Here is a 21,965-nt window from a genome sequence, read left to right as displayed (position 1 = left end):
TATTGTTTTGTTACTATTGGTTGGTCGTTGGGTCAATATGAGCGTTGGGCTTAACGTAACAAACTATTTGTGGGAAGATGTTTTCTTAAAGAATAGGATCCCTGTAATGCTCTGTTCAAAACGTCCTCCATTGTTCATCAAAAGTAAGGTATCATGGTTGCTGTCTGCACCAACGGCTGAACCTTTTCTTATTATTATTTTATGATTTTGATCCAATGTTTAATGTTATATTTATTCAGATCATTTGTGAAAAAATAGATACTTTGTCAATTTGTTTTAAATGATTATGCTTTTTATAGGAGAAATGACAAAATTACAAATAAAGCATTTTTGTTACCATTGTTTATACGATCTATCACTTTTCACAACATGAGAATGTTTCCAATTGACGGCAATCACCAGTGAAAATGAGGAAAGGTGTTTCAAGTTTTAATTTAGGCTCAACGTTGGCCGAAGTTGGAGAATTTCATAGGAGAATAAGATAAGCCTACGATAAATGATTTTCATATGTACATTTGTTTAATATTCAAAGAAGCATTACGATATGGGAACTACCAACGGCACACTTCTGCAGTTGGTAGTCTTCTGCAAGAGAAAGTCATGTTAATGAAGCAATACAATGCCGCAAGAGTCTTTCACAAATAAACATTAAATTCATAAATTCTCAAATAAATACAATATAATTGTAAATAATAGTATTAGTTAAAACCCTCTACTATGTTGCATTTATGTTCCAAGTATAGGCCCTATATATAGATCAGATTGCTCCAATTTTAAAAACAGAAAATGCTGAAAAAGACTCATTACCTAATGTTATCTAGGTTAGGAAACCTTACCAGCAATTACTAAGAATTTTTAGGAGATTGAATGCATGACTGGGTTACTGTCAGGCTACATCTAAACTAACAATGCAAAGACATTTCATTCTTTCATAAATGTCTTTGATTGTCCTTGATTCATTATTAATGTATTATTGTTTATGCAGAATTTATTATACTATTTATAATGATAGAATTAGATTGTATTAGACATTAAGCACATTCATTTAGTTGACACATTCAAGTTAATTTGCATCCTCGTTCTGCTTCATTGTCTTTGTTATGTGTGCCATCGTTTGACTAAAGCTTCAAGATAAACTATCTAGGTGTCTTTATGGTGATAGGTGAAGGATATAAATACTTGGCTGACAGGCTGACAGATAGTTGACAGAACTGGTGCACTCTGGCTGCAGTCATTATGATGCTGTCCTGTCTTATTTTGTCCCTGATGCTTGCAGGTATGCTTTCGTTTTCTAACCACATTGACCGAAACATAAATGTATTCATACTTTTTAGAGAAGGACCAAGCAATGTTTGTTTTGTTTTGTAATTTCTGTCTGGTTCGCTGCACATTATTTGGTTCAGGTGCAGCATCAGGGAGTAATGTTGAGAAGAGAATCGTGGGCGGTTCATCATGTAAGACGGAGGGGAAATACCATGTGAAGGTGAGCTGGAAAGATGGCCAATCCCCCTGTGGAGCTTCCCTGCTCAACACCAATTGGCTCCTCACTGCCGCTCGTTGCGGAAAACGGTAGGAAATCTCTTTATTTATTTTTTTTCTAGCTAGGAGATATAATTGCATTGAAATCTTTTTCTGAAATCTATCAGAATTGTGTATGGCCTTCAAAGGTTGCGATGGGAGACCATATCTCCTTTTATGAAATTCTTTCTTCTACAATCTTGAACTGAGAAAGAGATATGGATCTTAAGTTAATCATACAGCTTTGCTTCCCCAGCTATCTGGGACGCTAAAATATGTAGGCACACACATTTGGTTGATTTAAAACAAATACGTTACCCTGTTATGAATCATAATCTGATTGAATCCCTTTGTAACAAGTCTCAATATCCTTCTCTTTACAGCAACTTGAAAGTAACCTTTGCTGCTGAAAGCTGGAAAGACACATTATGGTCTATTTTATGGATCCAATATTCAGAAAATTGATGTCAAACAGCAGTATTTCTACGGCGAGGAAAATGATATTATGCTCATTAAACTAAACAAAGCAGTAAAGGCCAAATACGCCATAGAGCTTCCTCCCGGTGAGGCTGGCGCCGAGGAGGCTGCCCCCGAAGAGGCTGCCGACGAGGAGGCTGCCCCCGAGGAGGCTGCTCAGGGAGTCTCTACTCCTCCCGTGAAGCAATGCACTGGCCCCAGCCTGCGTCAGACGGTTCAGATCGGAGGCTGGGGAGACAATGGTGAGGAGTGAGGAATCCAAATGCTTTTCTTTTCCTTCAAGATGACTGGTTTCCTCTATGGTGGTTCCCTACCCCTCCTGGCAAAGTTAGACCGTAGCTAAGGCCCTCCTGGTAAAGACGGCCTGTAGCTAGGGCACCTGGTAAATATAGACGGTAGCTAGGGCACTCCTGGTGAAGACGGGCTGTAGCTAGGGCACCTGGTATATATAGACGGTAGCTATGGGACATAGGTAGAGTACTCGTGGTAAAGATGGGCTCTAGCTAGGCCGGTCCAGGTAGAACTGGATGGAAGCTCAGAGCCTAGTCTGTTAGGCCCCCAGCTGGGCAGATTTAATTGAGATAACATAATAATAAATTATAAGAATGACATTTTTCAGAACCTGTTGTTGCTCTGAAGACGTTGGGCCCCGGGTCTTGTGCCCTGTGTTCCTGATCCCTAATATATAGCCACGCCTCTCGCTCACTTGGCTGTTTTGAACCCAAACTCTCTCTGAAATACAGGTGGCAAACCAAAACATCGTTGTGCGAAGACTAAGATAACCAAATGTGAGGATAAAGACAAAAAGGGAGGGAAGCATGCAACAACCCTTATGTGTGCTCACAGCGCTGGTGTCCAGTCATGCGAGGTCAGACCATATATATATATATATATATATAAATAATCCCATGTATTTCGATTATGGCAAGCATGCAATAACTTTCCTTTCCGCTTTCAATGTTTGTAGGGTGATGCAGGCTCGGCGATGGTGTACGACAATAAACTGTATGGTATCATCGTCAACAAACGTAGCAACGATTGTACCAACGTATCGGAGATTCTTGATATCTGCTTCTACCTGGACTGGATTACCAAAACCATGCGAGAAAATCCGTAATTGAGCTGTAAAAGTCTCTTAGATCCAATGAGATACTCAACAGACATAATAAAATTGTGTCTCCTTATGAATTTCCATGTGTTCATTTTAAGTGCAAGTCAAGTAAGTTGTGGCATTCAACTGTTTTTATAAAATATTTACAATGGTTTTTTTGGAAGTTGAAATTACAACAAAAAAGGTTTTATTTTCACAAATATCGGAAATCCAAACATATCTTCAGCAGGTTTATTTCTCTAAAGTATCAGTTATTTATACACAATAAAAAAAAATTTGGACTCTGTCCTAGTTTTACAGGACAAAGTAAATACTGAAGAACGTAGACCTAGCTGGACTAGGCTTTGTGCTCAATATTAGCTTAATTTGCCCCAAACCCAAATTGTGTATCCAACCTAAAATAAAAACAAAAACAGTGACTTGATTCTATACGTAACCTTATACACTTATAGTCTGGATCATTGATGGTCTCAAAACAACACACCTTTGCATGAAACACACTAAGCATGCTTTCACCAAAGAAAATTTGAACAAAAACATGCGCACATACAAACAGACACACCTTGGCAAAAATACTGATGTGTACAATGCCACAAAGATCGTACTCAAGATTTCAGACGTATGCAGTGTAGTCTGGTTTCAATCGTCTGAACATAGACAGTCTGTCAGGCGCACTTGGTTGAGGATTTTCTGCAAAGTATCGAGTCTTGAAAGGGTTCCTCTGAATCAAATGATCTTCACCAAGGGGAAGTATTTGTGGACTGAGAAGTCAAACTCTGGGAGAACCTAAGAAGGAAGATATATTGTCGTTTAGTCGCGACCCTTGTGTCAGCTCACAACACAACATTACTACCCGCATGTCTGACCCAAAAGTGGACGCATGTGTTTTTCCAGGATGTGTTACCTTGTTCTCCTTCTTGTGTCCCCCGGCCAAGAGCTTCATGACCACCATGTTGGGTTTGGCCACCTTGAGGATGCGGTTCACCTGTCAGCAGCAAACATCAATAACCAGTTAGCAGTAACAGTATGCGGGTACAATTCAGAAAGCACACTACAGAATACACGCAGACAGGCCCAGGCCCTAGATGAAAATATAAAATACTATATTATACTGTTGCTTTATTATTGCCAGTATACAATATTCATGTAGGGTTAGGACCCACGTTTCAATCATTGTTATCTTGTATCGTCTCTGGTTATCCTTGATATGGTGGCTCAGTGGTAAGCACTACTGCCTCCCTTAGTGAGTTGCCGGGATCACAGCCAAGCGATGTCCATTTTGGGTGGTGTGTACACGTTCACCCAAAGACGTCCTTCAGACCTCCGGTGCTTGTGGGTTAGTAAACGGCAATTTATTCACTTTGATCTGATGCTTAGTGATTCTACTCTGGGTGACTAAAGACCGGGCCAGAACGGGGGGCTCCATCCCAGTATACTTGCGGACCTCTGGGTCCGGCGTGGCGACATTCTCCAGGATGAGTTTGGCCTGCTGGAAGTGCTTGCTGGCCGCCAGGTAGAGGTCAGAGGATCCCGGTGGAGGGTTGTACTTCTTCAGGTCGGACATCTCCTGGAGAAAGGAGGCATGGTGGGGGACACATGTTGGATGTGGGCTACTTCAGAGGAGAGCCGGAATCATGGAAATCCACAATCATCCCTGAACATATACAAACATGCCGATGTTTTTCCTCGGCCAATTAGAAAACACAGACATGGTTAACATAAATTATACAAATGTATAATTAGTAACAAAGTAAACATTAGACTCATTTGGATGTGGAGTTGTATTTCATGAAAATGAAAAAACACTTACAAACATTCAATTTGCTAACATTGACAGAGATGACGTAATACATTAACGCTGCCAGCAGATTGCCCCTGCTCATTTTTGTTTACATATAAGTGACTAGTTCATGTGCATACAAGACACGGTGAATAACACTACCTTGAATTGAATGTAGTGCACGGGGGGAGGGGTGACCACACTGTTGAAGGGGGCGAAGCGGTGCTCGTAGCGAACCTGCTCGCTGTCCAACTCAAAGCTGGGTTTGCGCACCTTTCCGTCCATATCCAACGCCACCATGGTCTGGACGCAAAAGGAAACACAGAGAGAGAATTTTGTCCACTTCATGTGGTTCTTCACGTCCCGTGCCTGTGTGTGGTGGGAGAGAGGGGGGGGATGTATACCTTGTACATCCCAGCACACATGTTCTGGTAGGCCTGGCTCATGGTTATCTCCTTGCTGAGGGGGCGCACTGGCGAGGAAGGACAGAGAGCAGCGCATGGATCATCTTCACACGTGAAAATGACGAAAGGGTGAGGCTTGCGTCGACACTGTGTCATTCAGAACGTTTAGCTCTCCTTCCAATTTCTGAATCGTATGCACGGGAACGCACGTCGTCACGAATAACATTCAGCGACGATGTCAACGTCAAAGCAATGACTGAACAAATACGATAGTTATGTTATTATAGCTCTAGTTCTAACATTGTAGGCTACGCCGTCTAGGCTTCGCCTTATGGGCTTGTCCCGTGCGCGCGCGCTAGAGGGTGTAGCCTACATGAAATAGAACAACACACAGTGGGTCTGACCTCCCGTCTACCTTTCTTCTTCTTCTTGGCCTTCTTGCTGCTGCGCCCTTTCTGCTGCTCCTCGGCGACCCTCTCCTCCGCCATCTGGGAGGAGTCCGCCCGGCTCAGCGTGGACATCAGCCACGCGTACAGGAACTCTGACAGGTACCTGGAGGAGGACCGGCCGAGACACACCAGCTCATTCCCATTCACATCCGGCACCGTCTCATGGGAACGTCGGAGGGACCGGCGCAAGTGTCACTTGCAGCACAAATTAGGCCGTGTGACTTCCCTTGGCAGCCATTTACCATTGTTGGGTTTAAAATGCACAACCTGTGTGTGTGTGTGTGTGTGTGTGTGTGTGTGTGTGTGTGTGTGTGTGTGTGTGTGTGTGTGTGTGTGTGTGTGTGTGTGTGTGTGTGTGTGTGTGTGTGTGTGTGTGTGTGTGTACATGCAAATGGGTACGTTCCTACCAGTAGATGTAGTAGTACTCGTGCATGCTGTAGAGCTCCAGTTCGAAGCCACTGAGCAGGTACTGGATCATGATCCTCAGGTTGTGGTAGAGGATCCAGGTGCCCAGACAGGCCAGGTGCTGCCTCTGGGGCTCCAGCTTCATGAGCAGGCCGTGCAGCGCAGCGTCCACCTTCTCCGCCTGCACAAGGAGACGGAGGCAGAGACCACAGTGTGACCTCGGCCGTTCTACGAGCACCACGCTAGAAATATTTCCAGATTCATATTGGATATATTGAACCTCTTTTGAATTCCCAGTTTTTAATCTGTAGCTAAATTTCCCCCGTAGGAACGAGGGTATAAATTAGGTGCCAGGGTTTACCCCTAACCTTAATCATTATAAAGTGATGTGTTTATTTGGGAATTATTTCAAAAGTGGAGTCGGCTTCAACTAAACATATATATTCAATTACATCATTAATTTAGAAATAATGTATGTGTGTGTGGGGGGGGGGGGGGGGGGGTGCAGGGTCACAGAAATGTCTTCAGAAGTTGGAGGTAACACATTGCCTCCATCCATCCCCTTGGGATCTGAGCCTATGGCTGAAGGAACTTTTTCGTCCCTTGCAATATAGTTCCTGTGACTAAAAGTTCTGGGTAATTTTTGTGGAAACGCAGCTTACTTGTATTACAGTCCTGTACTTTCCATTGTGACAGCCTAATTTCCTGTCTTGGATTAATAAAGTACATCTTATCTTAATAAGTGACTACGACTCATCTGATTGGATGGAACTTGCCCTTTCTAATTGCATTTGAAGTTAGGCGAAGCTGCTCGCCATTTATGAAAATGTGCATCCTTTGGTTTCTCTGGTTGAAGTCTCACATGTCCTAGAAACCGCTATCGGTGTATGTCTAGATATCTTTGTATGTGAGGCACAAAATGTAGAATGTGCTTTGAGAGCCCCTGGTGGCCAGATGCAGTATAAAACCGTTTGAGTATTTACAGAGCTCCATGGTCAATTTGAAAGATAAATGAAAGATGATGACCTCATCCTGCAATGTGGCAAACTCCTCCAGGATGTGGCCCAGCTTGTCTCTCTGCCGAGCACGGTTGTGTCCATGGATCTGAATCAGACTGCAGAAGGGCTACAGACACAACACATTCACATTTGACCCATCCCTGTCAAGCAAACATCACCTTACAAAAAGTGATTTATAAAAAGAATAAAAATGTATGAAGACATTCAGTAACACTAATCAAACAATGATAGAACTGAACACATCATGTCTGCAGTGTATATTCTGTAAGTCGCCATACCCTGGAGCAGTGTGTGACGAAGGAGTCGATGTAGTCTTTGGCCTGGTGGTTGTTGAACAGACAGCACCTGGACATAGGAGCATCATTAGAAACATCATCAGAAACTTTTTTTCTGCTATTTGGCCTAAAATAAAAAATTACTTTCAAAGACGCCTGGTGGATACATTTGAAAATGCAGAACCTTTGCTAGTGTAGGCAGGGGAAATGCATGAAAATGAACTCTGAATGGTAAAACACTCTTTTAGGTTGAAAGGGGCAAAAAAACAGTATTTTTACATTTGGCCTAAATTAACTACGCAAGATGCCTGAAGCAGTTTCTCCTGTTGTTATAACCTATATTGAACAAAACAGCTCAACTTACTTTGAGGATAGGACAGGTGGACTCACGAAACACCTGAGGGCATCTTTGATCATGTCCTGCATCAAGTGGGTGCCAAACACTTTCTTATTGTCGATCAGGAACGTCGTCTAAAAGCAAAAAACATTTATTTGTTTGTTTTTCCTTAACAACAAAACCAATTTATAATGCATCTGGTAGTAAATCACTACAAATTTTCCCATGTTTTCTGAAATGTCTAACATGATATAAATCAGCAGGTAAGACACAGCAGATGCTTTTGATTCATACCTGTAGTAGGGACCTGGAGAGAACACAGGGGGATTGCTCGCTGAACTCACAGAAGAAGTCCTGGCAGCCACAAATACACCAATCACTTTTAACAGCAACATGGTCAACCATTATGTTACCGCAATGTGTCAACGTTCAATATATTGGCAACACCTTACAATAAGGGTTCAATAATTAACAGTAATAAGGATTAATAAACATGAATTAACAGTTAACTAAGGGTCTGGTAATCATTCACTAATGGTGTTCATGTTAACTATGGTCGTCATTTATACATTAGTTCACAGGGTAAGGGTTACGGACATGACCTTATTGAACATAAACACCACTAGTAAACATGAACAAAGACCATGAAAAGATCAAGACAGAATCACATGGAAACGAGAATATTTATTCCAAATATTTCTATCTTCCCAAAAATATCTCATCTGGGTTTTACTTTGTGAAATAAATTCCTCGGTCAGATCATAATGTGTGGTCGTGTGTTTCCCATTCTTCCTTACCAGGATACCATGGAGGTTGATGGTGGTGATGACGTCACAAACGGTCTTGATGCGCTCTATGAGCTTACTGAAGTACACCACCATGTCCTCCCTCTTGATGATCTTGGCATAGCGGGGAAAGGTTGGGGGCAGCAATCTCTGGTTGACCAAGGGTTCGAATCCCATCATGATAGGGTGGTCTGGAACAGGCCATACGGGGGGGGCACGCGTTACATTTAATATGCAGAATATGAAATGATCAGAAATACATATATTGTATTAACCTTGCTCACCTTGAGTTACTATTTGCTCACTAAATGTAAAGGTTCTGTGTTGACATGTATGTGTGTTATTGCGATGGATATCTTGTGTGTAGCTCATGTGTATGGTACCTCCTTTCGTGGTGTCATTCTGTGACTGGATGCCGTGATGTATACTGCTGTTGATGGCCGATAGTAGGTCAGCAGCCTGAGCCATCAGCTTCTGGGCTTCCCCAACTGAACTGGTCTAAGAGACAGACACAGACACAAACACACTTTATGATGGGTAACAATACATTTAATACACATGTGGTCACCATGTATATGCAATGCAAATTACCTCTTTCTTTGTAAAGGCAATCAGAGCAGTCAGCAGCAAACGAATGAACTTGATTCTGTTGTAAAGGGCCAAATACTGCTGATGCTGGGGAACACACAGCAAGATGTAAAAAACAAACACACATTTAGTCAAGCACATTATTGAGTCTTCTTACTTATAATGCGTTGAGCTGCAGTATACTCATTCATTAAGCAATTAATAAATAACATATTTTTCTGACATTTGTAAAAGTCACGAAGGACAAACAATAATCACACTTGATATGTTTGAACAAGATAGGCATCTTACCTCCGTCTCTATCTCAGCGTTTCGCTGCTCTCCTTGTCTAGTGCGCGTGCTCTGTCGGTTAGAAAATAGCCATGGAGGGAACATTTTAATTAAACTCAGGATCAGCTACATAATAGCCTCAAACTGAACTTTTGAGGAGTTGCAGTGTCACCTTGACTTTTCTCTGTAACTCCTCCTCCACGTCTTTAAGCATACCTAAAAGAACAGAAACCTCATTGCTTACACAGTATAAATTAAAAAAGGCAGATTCCCACATAGTTTAAAATGGTGGCAAAGTAAAAACGATAATCTTATTTCTTACCTGTGACCCGCAGGTCAGTGACATTATTGGCCATCTTGAAGCCATACGTCATGGCCTGGAAGTCCTCCTGAGGTGGAACAATAAATTGAATGGAAAGGCATAAAAAAAGAAGCAGACTACATCCCTAGAAATCATCTTTGTGCAAACCTATTTGAAATCATGTGCGTCTGAAGAATAAAACCTTCTGCCAACAGCTGCAAGATAACAGTGACGACTGCAGGGTTTATCTCCAGTTATTACCACCACGGAACAATACAGTTGTTCCCAACTACTAAACGCACAAAACAATCATATACCTCACAGAGCATATCATGTGTGCATGATGTTGAACCTGTCGAAGACACAGAGAGAGCCCTGCCGTCCTACCTCCTCGAACACGGCCGCCTTGTTGACCTTCTCCCGGGCGATGTCGCACACCTTGAGGATGCCCAAGGCGAAGGCCTTCAGCGCCGGGTCCTCGATCAGGTCGGGACTGTGCACGTAGAGACAGGTAAACACCGTCTGCGCCAAGGAGTGACCCTCCAGCCATGTAATCTAGACACGCATGCGTGAACGCAGAAACAAAATAAAAACAAGTCCATCGTTTAATGCAACATTTGGACAAACTGTGATGTGTAATGAAAGATGTGCAACTGTGAAAACAATTGATGCATGGAAGATTCCATATTTTGTTAAGCCGGTCGATCATACCAGGCAGCAGAAACAGGTGTCTATGATTCCTATGAGCTCAGGAAGACTCAGATCCCTGACCTTGATGGCGTTGTCCTGCAAATACAAACACTTAAAAAAGGAGCACTGGGAAGCATTCATCCAATGTGTAGCATTGAACATTAAACAACCATCATTTTGAACAGGACTCGTCTCACTATCATGAAAAAACAACATCAATAATTTTTAGTTAAAAATAAAATACGGCACCTTTACAGCCTGTTCAAAGTTGAGAACCTTCCTGTTGACCTGGTTCCCGATCATTCCCGCGTCCATCTTAGGATCCATCATCTCTATGGCAGACATAGCCTCAAAGAGCCCGAACCTGCAACATAAAAGCACACGGGAGTAATGTGCCAAATAATCATTTGTATTCATTTCAGAACCCTTTTTTATTATTAGATGGTACCATGTGAAATTAGTTAAAGACACATTTGAGCGAGGTGGAAAAAGTAGTGAGCTGTCATACTCACAGTTTGTCATGAAGAAGCTCTCCAAGATTCAACTCTGCATAGACAAATAGAGTGGAGTTAATTATCATATGTCTCTCACACACACACACACACACACACACACACACACACACACACACACACACACACACACACACACACACACACACACACACACACACACACACACCTTTGCAAGCTCCCTTGAATTCGTGTGTAACATCAACCCAGTTGACATTATTCCTCATTTTCTCTGGGATCCCCAGTCCCCAGCCTGCATCATCATCATCAACTGACGACTTCATCACCATTGTGACAATCTAGCAAAACACAAAGGGAGGACCACAATAGAATAAAAACAAGAACAACAACATCATCTATTATATTATAAACATTTTAAAGTTGGCAACAAAGGATTCACATAATTCTGTTGTTTAAACACCCTCAAGGTTAGTGGATAGTGGTTCTGAGATTGTCTAAGCCCACAAAGCATTAGGGGATGGCTGGACATCACAGGTAGGGTTAGGGTCTTATGTTTGCCCATGTATTACTTATTCATCGTGAGGTATAATGGAGCAAGGATCACAATGTTCTGTTGATTGGCATCGTAAATCGTGCCCTAAAAAGGTGGACATTACTACTTGAATGCCCACTGGATATTTTCTGTTCCAATGTAACTAGCATGGTGATGAGGAAGATATGAATAACACTTATTTTTGCAATTATTAATGTTAACTATAGCGTATTTAATAGTAAAATAGCATCGCATAATAGGCTACAGTGAACTAGAATGAGTTATGCAGGCAGAACAAAGCAGATTATAATACATATCATAAATCATTTGATTATATCAATTCACTGTCCTTTGGAAATGTGTCTAATGATTACGATTACATGTCATTTTGTATTTTTAAAGGAACACATACCTTGCAGTTTTAGCTAAAAGGAATAGCCCCTTGGACGTTGGGAGTCCAAGTCGCACTCATTTGACGTCATAGTGCGGTATTTACACGGGAAATGTAGTTTTTGTGAGCGTCGCTCATGGATGTTTGGATTTGCGGCTCGCTCTGACTGAACCAGTCGTCATATCTCAGGGACCGGGAGATTCTCGCGTTGTTTTGGCGCCGTCTCCACACGGTGACAGCTCCTCCTGACAGCCCTCCAGAACACCGAGGGGTCGTTTTATCACAACATCACTGGGGCGTTCCAGGCGACACTCAAAACAGTAGCTCCTTATCAGGGAATTGGTTCGCCCTTTACGGGACAACAGTTCCTTCACATAGAGGTTCGTATGATGTCCATGCCCAATTGTGTTATTTGCCCATTTTCTACGTTACGTTCTGTGACGTTTATTGATCTCGTATCAGCCGTAAGGGGTTATTGTTATCATTACTAGTGGGACGGAGACGGTGCTAGTTAGCCTCAGCTAGCGGACGTTATTGAATGGGTGACTTGAGCAGGTGCAGCAACTGTGTTGGGCTCTTACAAGCCCCTTGTTGCTTTGCTATTTATAGCTAAATAAACACATTTTTTTCTTGGGATGCATGGTGCAGAATGCAGCTAAATAGGCCATATTTTTCTGCAGGAGCTGGCAGCTAGAGCAATGTACCATTGGAATAAAATAGATGAGGGTCAGTTGCTAAATGGTTAGCTCAGTGGTCGGTTGCATTGATTAGTCTATCAGCCGAGAGATCCATTTGAACTGGTTTGACACTAACCTAACAGATAATGTTACATCATGGTGTATGACTCATCTGTTATCATCGATGCACCTCTATTTCTTTGTCTCTTTAGTTAACAGCGTGTGTCTTTATTGACGCACTATATACGCCAACCGTGCAGATAGAGACTGTTTATGTAACATTTTGTATAAATAAGTAATTGATCATGGCATTTATTTATGCGTCTCTCCAACAGACGCGGCTTTCAACGTTTGTTTAGGCTTTGTTTATATTAGACCCACACTCTTAATGACGTTGTCTACAGCCCTTTTGTTCGAAGACATCTGAGACCTTTGTATTGTATGTATTACGAATACCTTTGTGTTTCGTCAAACTAGGGGAGTGAAACTACAGTCTCGAAGCTATGCTAGAGATTGCCATAAACTACATTGGTGTGAAAACGGTTGAATAATAGGCCAATATGTATGGCTTATCACCTATCAAATGGTTTTGTATGACGGTTTGAGGCTGTAGGTATACTGATTTAATTGGCATTTCTTACAGGGGATAAAACATGTCAATTTGGTGAAAGAAAATGAACAAGCCCAAAATGACTTCTGAAAAAGGGTAAGTATGTAAAACAGTCATTGATTGAGAGATCACCCACACGTACGCACACTAGTTTGTGTCTGTTGATGTGAAAAGCCTGTCACAACCATCTGCTTTAGGTTTGCTTCTTCTCTCACGGGTACTTCACTGGGACTGTTTATACCCTGCTCCATTTTATTATTTTATTGGGGTTGTGCTTACGCTTAGTGGTGTGTGTTTCCCTGTCAATTCAAGTTTTATCCTGTCATCTTTCATGACAGTATAAGAAGGGTCACTTTCGTTTACATGTTGGCCCTATTGTCTGTGAAAGTATTCACTTGATAAAGCCTTTTTATTGGTTATTAAAGATAATCTATTCCGGTTCTTATTTCATAAAAAGCCTATTTACAAGCATAAATAACTAAGGTTATATAACTAAAATAACCTTTATTTATGACCTACACTATTCGTGTTTAAGTAAACGAATGGCTAAATCTGTAAATACCTGGCAAAGTTAGATAACAATTCAATGTCGGCCTATGGAGTCGGCTTCAAAGCAAGCAATGTTTTTATAGCTCACTTATTTTCCCTCTATTCTAATGTTGTCCTTTCCTTTTTATGTTATGGGATTTTTTTCCTCTCCGTCTTGATTTACCCCAAACCAGCTACCCATTCTGTGTCTTTATAAGGACATTTTGCATGGAACTCTGCTCAACTGGCTATCTTTCTTGGGGTTAATTTGGTTTCCCATGGTGCTGGTTGCTATGCCAACTAGTGACATATCAACCTTTGCTTAAGATGATCTTAAAATATCGATGCAGTGGGAAATCCTAACAACGTATTTAGTTTAGTATAGTTTGTAAATTAAGCATCCAATCTTAAATTGTTTATCTAGACATGACCCTAACTTTGATAGGGGCAAAATCATCAACATTCGTATAAATATTTGTGTTTGTTTGTGTGTGTGTTTATTTTTTTGTGTATGTGTCTGCGTCCCCAGTGTACCCAGTAACTCCAGGTTGCTGATGTTGCTGGGCCAACTGGAGAGGATGAGTAGGGAGTCCATGATGACGGAGGCAGAGATCGCACGCCAACTCACTGCAAAGATCCTCCACCTCATACAGACGCAGGGTTAGACAAACACACACACACACACACACACACACACACACACACACACACACACACACACACACACACACACACACACACACACACACACACACACACACACACACACACACACACACACACTTATCTTCCAATGTTATACTATATGTAATGTTGGAGAAGAGCTCATGGTAGATAGTGGTGTAACATATTTGGCACTGCACCAGATTTGGCAGTTCACAATCAGTGAGTAGGTATTCTCCTTTGTTTCTTTTTACTTAAAGTATAACTTAAGTATCCTAAACCCCAAATGAAGATTAAGCTTGCCTCTCTGGTATAAGACCATAAAATATATGTTTTGTCACAGGTGCTCTGTTTCCATTCACTTGATTAACAACATGCTTAGTTGAGGTAGAAGCTTGTGGATGAAACCAAAATGTGATAAAGGATGATGGGACTATTCCTAATTATAACATGGTGATAATGACTTGCACGTCTAATACGTTCACAGTCAAGGGAAGGTTATTCCTCCCTTGTCTACTTAGTTGCCACTAAACATGTCTCTAATTGACCAGTAGGGGGTAGCTGAGGGCTGGGCAGGGGGCATGTCCCTAAGAAGCTGCTGTAGATTATGCGGAGTAGTTATGTGGGATAGGATGGCGGCCAGTTGGCTGGTGTTGTGTCTATGAAGCTATTGCCTGTTGGGGGGTGGCCCTGTGCTACTGCATCTGTTCATGGTTATGGTTACAAAATGTAAAGTTTTTGTAAAACTGTTACTGAATTATTTTACCACTTTATTCATTATAAGCCTAAACATTGTACTTTGGCCTTCTACTCTGCTTCTAAGCTTGCTTGGGAATCTGAGGAGTGACCTTTGAGTCATTGCATTTCCTCCCTGTTTCTCCCTTGTTCTTTGCCGGCCTGCATCATCAGTTAAAGTCTGCATGATGAGAAAATATGTCAAATGATCAAAAGACCGCAACCCTGCTGACAGACACTCTTGATCTTGCATCCAACATCTAATTCTGCGTACCAATCTCTCATGGTTTCTAGTTGTGGATATCCAAAGAAGTGTGCGTGGGTGAGGAGGCCGGGAGGGTGAACCTGTTCAGCGTAACGATACACCCTCGTGTCCAGGCCTTGCTGAGCTCAGTTCCACACCGCAGACCCGGCCTCTTGGGTTGTCACTCCCATGACATTGTAGACGTCGGGAGGGAATGATTGGCATTTGCAAAGGGACGGAGAGAAGGGATACTATTGGTTAACGGGTCAAAGGAGTGTCTGGCAAGGCGTTACTAGCATCATCGACTTTGGGTAGGATTTACATGGCGGTTTTGCTCTCCATGTTGTTATCTCTTTCACTATGTTTAGGTCTCTTTTCGTTCTTTCTTGGTCTCTTTTACTCATTGGTCTTACTTAATTTGATATCATTAGTTTCTATGTTAACTACCGCTGGAGGCATGAGGAAGAGGAAACGGGAGGGAAGTTAGCTTGTTCAGTCGCCGGTTCCCCTAAGGAGTGGTCTATATTTGCAATAGCATGCAGAGGAAGGTCTATATGGTTGACACTGTACTCCCTATCTCTTTACTCTGGTGTCAGCTTGTGTAAAGACGGCTGTGCGAACACCAGCCTAGGACGTTTGGCAAAATATTTGACTGTTTACCAACCAGCAGGCACTTGATCCTTGAGCTTGGACTGAGCTGAGGTATGGAGTATAGTTTCACCAGGACATACAGGGGATCTTTGGTCTGCGAAGATTCATCAGGTAACCATCGTTGTTGGTCATCTTCTTTTGAGTGAATATCCTTGCAAAAAACTGATTTCCCGTCCTTTGACTCACAGATCCGAGTTAACTGACAAGTGCTTTCAAATAGTTGAACTTCTGAGATTGTATGACATCATTATGTACTTGAGACTTTTATATTGCTTCAAAATATACAAAGCAGTCATATTTACAGCTGCAAAGTTTCTCTGTTCAGCACACGTGCTGGTAGGTTCTATAACGGTTCAAAACATTAACTTTGCCACTTTTGGGTTGCTACTGTCGCTAATGTTTCATTGGATAGGTTTAATTGTATGGCTTTATCACCCACTTTTGCTTGTACGGGGAAAACTCTGAGAGCAAACATTACCCCTTTTAAGGGAACTGGTTCAAAAAGCCCACCCTGCTTCCCAAGCACATGATGTTAACCCCCTCCCACCCACATGAACACATGCACCCCTTTAAAGCAAATTTATGGATGATGTATTCGTAAATATTAGTAGAAAGGGTGAAATGCTTATTCTGAATGCAATGAAAGGATTTAGATTGCTTCTTTGCTATGTTAATAAGACAACATTGTGATCTCTTGGGATTTAGTGTTTGGCTTGGAGGATCAGTGTTGAAATGTAATTTTGTTTTGAAGAGCTTAAAAAAGTCTGGTATGACAGCAATGTTCTTAGAGGTCAGCAGTATCCCAGCCTCCCTGGCATTGGTGAATGTGTGCGTGCATGCGTACATGTATTTGTGGGTGTGTGTGTGGGTGCACGCATGTCTCAGATGAACTACCACACACACAAGTCATGTGTCATTGCAGATCTATGTTTGAACCACCACATGATTCTTCCAGCACTGGCTGCATCTCCGCTCCCTTTAAATTTACTGCCCTGTAAATCAAATGATACTGCTCCCTCTAGATCTGAATAGTTGGTGTTTGTACAATTCAATTAATTGTACAAATATGGATTTGTTCTACCGGAACATAAATATAATTCTTATTTTAATCAAGGATGTGTGTGGAACTTGGAACATAAACACTGCTCATCAGCCTCGGAAAATAAAGTCTTTGTATAAACTTGACTCTAACGGCTCTAACATTGCAGCTTGGGGTGACTATTTTATAAGCGTTATCAATGTGAAGCAAATGTGCTCCTCGCTGCTTTTGAGTTGATGAGCACCTCGTAATTCGGTGCAGTCAACACCGCGTTTTTCACAGCGCGCCCTTGATGCCCTACTCAAAAAAAGGTAAATTCTCTTAAAATAAAGCACTGAACGTCATCATAGGTTAAATGTAGATGTTTCATGGTTGCTTTGCAACAGAAACAGGCACTGTCGTGGATAAAACCCACAGTTTAAAAATTACAAGAGGTCGAGAAGGACTAGGTTTGAATGATCAAGGCTTTATTGTCACTGCAGAGAGTAACAACATCACCTGAGTTGGTTTGCAAAGAACTCGCAAACTGTTTTGGAGTTCCACTTTATATCCTAATTGTGTGGCCTCCCCCAAGATATCCTTGGCCAATCACAATGCTCTAAACTACGGGCTCTTGACGTTCACCATTAGCATTTATGTCCCGCCCACGATGTCTAAAACACATTCCATACAGTAAATCAAGCATTACGTACAAAAGGGTTACATATTAAACATTAGTTACATGAAGTTACATATTATACATTAGTTATATGAAGTGAGGTCTTTCATTAAAATCCATTGCTCGCCTTGTTTATTAACCTGATCTTAAATCACCATGACTTACCACATGTGTTTAAGAGATGAGCCCTGTGAAAGGCATATGAATTTAAACCCTAAAATATGCATTTCTAATAGTTAATGCCACTTTATTTGTCTGTGTCATATACAGTCATGATTCTAAAGCTGGTATTGTCTGATTTTAACCGGGGTATGGATTTGTTACCCTGACCCTAATTTAAGCCTACAGAATATACATTCTAAAACTACAGACGAGAAACCATAGCAGGGCGTTTCCCCTCACCGTGACGTGAGCCAGGCGTCTTTTAGAGGCCACCTATACGGAAATGAGAGGGTTGGAGATATATCTTATGTAACTTATGAATGAGGAACACATGTAAATGTCCCACAGAATGCATGCACTAATTGACCAAGGAAAGCCAGGTAATATCAAGTGTTTAACATTTGGCTCTAATGTAAATATATTTACCTTTTTATTCTTGTATAATTCATACTTAAAGTTAACCTTACTTATACTTGCATCCAAATTAACTGAGAGATAGACTGATATCATTGACTACAGAGGGATGTCTGTCTGATCCTCGGAGCTGAATAACAATGGAACACGGTCTGGACCCTGCCCCTCTTCCCCCCCGCTGGTACAGTCCTCTCCACTATTACATACTAACATTTGGCGAATATCCTTTTAAACCTTCATTGTTTTCTACCACAGCGCAACAATGTTGCTATGGTTTTGTTCCCCGACTCTGCACCTAACAACGTTTTGAATACCGTACTACATTTGTAGACTTCCGAAAGGTAGTGTCTTGTTGTTCAGCATCAGCATAAAGGCCGCCAAAATGGCCATTTTGAAGACTATCTTCAATATCTCTCCTCTTTTGATATTGCTTCAGAAACTTGTGGTTGTCAGTTTGAATCTGTCTGTGTAATTATCTTCTTGGCATTTCGGTGTTTTGTTTTGTGTTGAATTCTGCGTGCTGGCCTGTGCAGAGGCTGTCAGCAGTCTTCTCACATTGCTTCCGCCTCAAAAGGAGAGCGGAATTTCTCAGCTCTGAAGGCAGATGCCGGGGCATAGACCTGTGGGGGCATAGACCTGTGGGGGCCTCAGAATTCTCAATCAGAACAAGGAGTCTTGAGGGTGAGAGATAGACAGTGAGGGGGAGAATAGAATGGCAGAAATGGAGAAAGCCCAGCTGAACAGCGTTGGTTCAGTGAGGCCCACGAGTTCCCGACTGAATCGCTGAAATCATTTCAGACATCTTTGACACCCAGTATGACACCCTGTGATGGGTGTTTACTGTGACAGCTCTGCCAACACGAAATGTTATACTTTCTTACTTTATGTTTACATGACATGCAGGTGTACATACTGATCATGGTGATGGGAAGGCATACAATAATAAACAAAGTGTTTATTGACCATTGATATAATTGTTATCTACAGTATTTATGATATTTTATTCCATGTGTAGGGATTGCATATACCTCTTGTGCAAAATACATACATTTACATTATATTTGGTTATTTGGCAGATGTTTATGTAAAAAAAATAAGTATGTTGCTGCACAACCTAGTTTAATAAAAATAACTTCAAGTGCAAGTTGTCACAGCAGATATATTAAAGAATGCTTCCTACATTCCACAATCATTTCTGTATGTCTAAAGTTGTGTAAAGTATATGTATAGTATTCAAGGTTTGACATGGGTGGAAAAATAATCACTGAATGCTGTGTGTTTTAGAGAAGACCAAGAAGGAGGTGATGTCCAAAGGCTCAACTGGCATGGAGGTCATCCTGGCTTCCCTGGAGGTCTGTGACAACATTATAATCTGAATCGTTCATTATGTTAACATGCATGCAGGAAGGAATCATTCAAATGATTCGCTGTTTTGTGGAAAACCCTAATTGTATTAAGCGTTTGCATTCATTCCCGGAGTAAATGCTATTAAGACACCTAGATCAGTCAGATCATCGTCGGATGCACTTGCTTGTGTAAACAGCTTGGCCACGTTATGGTCCACGTGTTCATTCTGTGCAGGTCAGAGATGCGCCTCACATCCATTTTGACCTGGAAACACAATCATCGCTAGATCCTTAAACGATGCAGCTTTGATGCAGGGCTCAATGCTAACCTTTTCTACTGGTGGCACCCCTCACACATTTGGTCGCAGCCCTTTTTTTTTTTCTCCACTATGTCGCACTATAGGCATTCCTTTGCCATGTACCATCTATCTGTGTACAGGGACATTTTAAAAGATTCACTCATTTTAAAACAATTGTAAAATGTTTTTATTGCATAGGTGGTCCTTTTTATTTTCTCCCGCCCGCTCCTCGACATCTCTTTCATCACGATCCAATGCTTCGCACTCCTCCTATATCAAAAAGCTCTACCTTCTAATAATAACATGCTGTTACTTAGGTAACAACCTCAGGTTAGGATTGTTTTTTCTTTTCCTTCAGTCGTCTGCGCTATTGCATTTCTTTGAATGCTCTTGAATAGCGCTAGTGCTGCGGTGGAATTAAATTGAAACTTTGTTTGAAAAAAAAATATATATATTATTTCATTTATTCATTCATTGGATGTTGTCATTGTGTCTGTTTTTTTTACAGAATTCCCGAGATCTTCAGACCACCTTGAACATTCTTTATATCCTCAGTGAGCTACTTACTGTGGGTAAGTAGCTCAAAGTAGCTAAAATGTCTAGTATTTGCCAGACATTTTAATTTCCCTTTCATGTTGACCGAAACATTTATTTTCAGACAGACAGTGTGTGTGCGTGTGTGCGTGTGTGCGTGTGTGCGTGTGTGCGTGTGTGTGCGTGTGTGTGTGTGTGTGTGTGTGTGTGTGTGTGTGTGTGTGTTTCTACCCTTGACTACATTCACACAGGTCAATTGATGGGACAAAATATATTAATGAAAAAAAAATAGATAATTAAAAAATCAAAACCATTTTGTAAATTTCTTAAATTTGTATACATTCTCCATGATCAGTGTTGACATTTTCTCTTGTGTGTAACAGGCGGAGGGCGCAGGGTGGCGGTGTTTGTGTCCAAGGGGGGCCCCGCCATCTTACTGAAGCTGCTGATCTCTGCCAGCAAAGAGTCTCCTCCCAGTGAGGAACTCATGCTGCAGCTTCACTCCCTGCTGGCCAAAGTGGGACCAAAAGGTATGTTCACAGCAGGCGCAAGCATAGGCCTGGGCTACCAAAGTCCCTGTAAAGTTCACGTAAACGGGTATGAATTTATAACTCATTTGACAAATCTTTGTTTTAAAAACATAACCTCCATTGTGGCATTCTCTTTTAACTAATATCTGATATATCTAAATTTGTGGTTAAAACTATATGAAAAACATTTAATTTTCATGCTGATAAATTGATGACAGTGAAATATCAACATTTATGTTGACTCCAGCTCTACATGGCTATATATTTTTAAACATTTTGTATCCCTGCCTGAGACAACTTAAAAACAAAGAATGTATACAACTTTCAGTCTTTGCCTGGCTTCATTTGAAGTTTACATGACTACAAACAGGCTACCATGTAATTATGAGAATTATCCATACATGCAAACATCACACATAAACCGACCCTGTTACTCTGTCCTCCCTGACAACCTCTCTTCCTCCGCAGACAGGAAGTTTGGGGTGAAGGCCCGTTTGACTGGAGCACTGAATGTCACCGTCAACCTACTGAAACAGAACCTCCTCAACTCCAAACTGGTTCTGCCTTGCCTGCAAGTCCTCAGGGTCTACTCTTCCAACTGTAAGCCGATCCACAAGACTGTTTTTGTGTAATAGAGAAGTGTGAAGTCTGATTAGGATTCAATTCCGTTTCTGTCCTTCTGACTTCCTCTTTTGGGTTAATCAGTTCATTAGATCGTCTACCCTCCATGAGTCTTTGCAAATCAATAAAGACCCAAGTGTTTCTCCGATTGAGGTCCTTGGGGGGAATGTGTGCATCTTTTGTGCAGCGGTGAACGCCATCTCTCTGGGGAAAAGCGGTGCAGTGGAGCTCATGTTCAAGATCGTGGGGCCGCACACCAAGAAGAACACCACCCTGCTCAAGTAAAGCCACACGTTTACAAAGCACTCACACACACAAGTGTCGTCTCCTGTCGCATGTTCCGGCCAGCGCCGCGTGTGCTCGTCCTCCATTCTAACTCACCTTGTCATGTGTCCCACATCAACAGGGTGGCCCTGGACACTCTGGGAGCCCTCCTCAAATCCAGTGAG

General features: G+C 41.7%; 3 protein-coding genes across 5 annotated transcripts in view; 2 read left to right on the top strand and 1 right to left on the bottom strand.

Annotated features, from left to right (window-relative positions):
* The first annotated feature begins 1,191 nt into the window (after positions 1-1,191).
* LOC130384273 (trypsin-1-like) lies at positions 1,192-4,175 on the top strand. Its single transcript, XM_056592388.1, has 5 exons — positions 1,192-1,276; positions 1,404-1,569; positions 1,918-2,237; positions 2,739-2,863; positions 2,963-4,175. Exons 1-5 carry the CDS (start codon positions 1,237-1,239, stop codon positions 3,110-3,112), a joined length of 801 nt encoding a protein of 266 aa, XP_056448363.1. The 5' UTR covers positions 1,192-1,236; the 3' UTR covers positions 3,113-4,175.
* Positions 3,228-11,932, bottom strand: naa35 (N-alpha-acetyltransferase 35, NatC auxiliary subunit). Its single transcript, XM_056591630.1, has 23 exons — positions 11,827-11,932; positions 11,091-11,220; positions 10,922-10,955; positions 10,659-10,773; positions 10,431-10,505; positions 10,107-10,274; positions 9,741-9,807; positions 9,591-9,634; positions 9,440-9,490; positions 9,152-9,235; positions 8,944-9,058; positions 8,573-8,751; positions 8,070-8,129; positions 7,803-7,909; positions 7,442-7,508; positions 7,171-7,269; positions 6,147-6,325; positions 5,706-5,842; positions 5,291-5,358; positions 5,049-5,189; positions 4,551-4,673; positions 4,011-4,091; positions 3,228-3,892 (listed from the first exon to the last, which is right to left on the bottom strand). Exons 2-23 carry the CDS (start codon positions 11,209-11,211, stop codon positions 3,833-3,835), a joined length of 2,175 nt encoding a protein of 724 aa, XP_056447605.1. The 5' UTR covers positions 11,212-11,220; positions 11,827-11,932; the 3' UTR covers positions 3,228-3,832.
* A 16-nt stretch (positions 11,933-11,948) lies between these two features.
* The window catches only part of agtpbp1 (ATP/GTP binding carboxypeptidase 1), a 30,025-nt gene continuing 20,008 nt past the window's right edge, over positions 11,949-21,965 (top strand). For 2 of the 3 annotated variants that reach the window (XM_056591628.1, XM_056591627.1), the window contains exons 1-9: positions 11,949-12,185; positions 13,126-13,188; positions 14,150-14,280; positions 19,471-19,538; positions 20,340-20,403; positions 20,749-20,895; positions 21,364-21,495; positions 21,704-21,797; positions 21,923-21,960. In XM_056591628.1, coding sequence (XP_056447603.1) covers positions 13,157-13,188; positions 14,150-14,280; positions 19,471-19,538; positions 20,340-20,403; positions 20,749-20,895; positions 21,364-21,495; positions 21,704-21,797; positions 21,923-21,960 — 706 coding nt within the window. In that variant the 5' untranslated portion in view covers positions 11,949-12,185; positions 13,126-13,156. Of the gene's footprint in view, positions 12,186-13,125; positions 13,189-14,149; positions 14,281-14,358; positions 16,025-19,470; positions 19,539-20,339; positions 20,404-20,748; positions 20,896-21,363; positions 21,496-21,703; positions 21,798-21,922; positions 21,961-21,965 lie in introns of those variants that run through there. The other variant, XM_056591629.1, reaches the window with a different exon arrangement.

The sequence above is a fragment of the Gadus chalcogrammus genome, chromosome 6, assembly GCF_026213295.1.
Source record: "Gadus chalcogrammus isolate NIFS_2021 chromosome 6, NIFS_Gcha_1.0, whole genome shotgun sequence".
Lineage (NCBI taxonomy): Eukaryota > Metazoa > Chordata > Actinopteri > Gadiformes > Gadidae > Gadus > Gadus chalcogrammus.
Note: the sequence above shows the minus strand (reverse complement) of the source record. Positions and strands in the feature narration are given on the sequence as shown.

Bases quoted from the DNA above. Each gene is read 5' to 3' on its own strand.
- naa35 (XM_056591630.1), bottom strand. From the start codon at position 11,211: ATGGTGATGAAGTCGTCAGTTGATGATGATGATGCAGGCTGGGGACTG. The intron at 10,956-11,090 runs GTGTGTGTGTGT...TTGTCTATGCAG, and splicing joins ATTCAAGGGAGCTTGCAAAG to AGTTGAATCTTGGAGAGCTT. The intron at 9,808-10,106 runs GTAGGACGGCAG...GTTCCACCTCAG, and splicing joins AGGCGGCCGTGTTCGAGGAG to GAGGACTTCCAGGCCATGAC.
- LOC130384273 (XM_056592388.1), top strand. From the start codon at position 1,237: ATGATGCTGTCCTGTCTTATTTTGTCCCTGATGCTTGCAG. The intron at 1,277-1,403 runs GTATGCTTTCGT...TATTTGGTTCAG, and splicing joins TTTGTCCCTGATGCTTGCAG to GTGCAGCATCAGGGAGTAAT. The intron at 1,570-1,917 runs GTAGGAAATCTC...TTGAAAGTAACC, and splicing joins GCCGCTCGTTGCGGAAAACG to TTTGCTGCTGAAAGCTGGAA.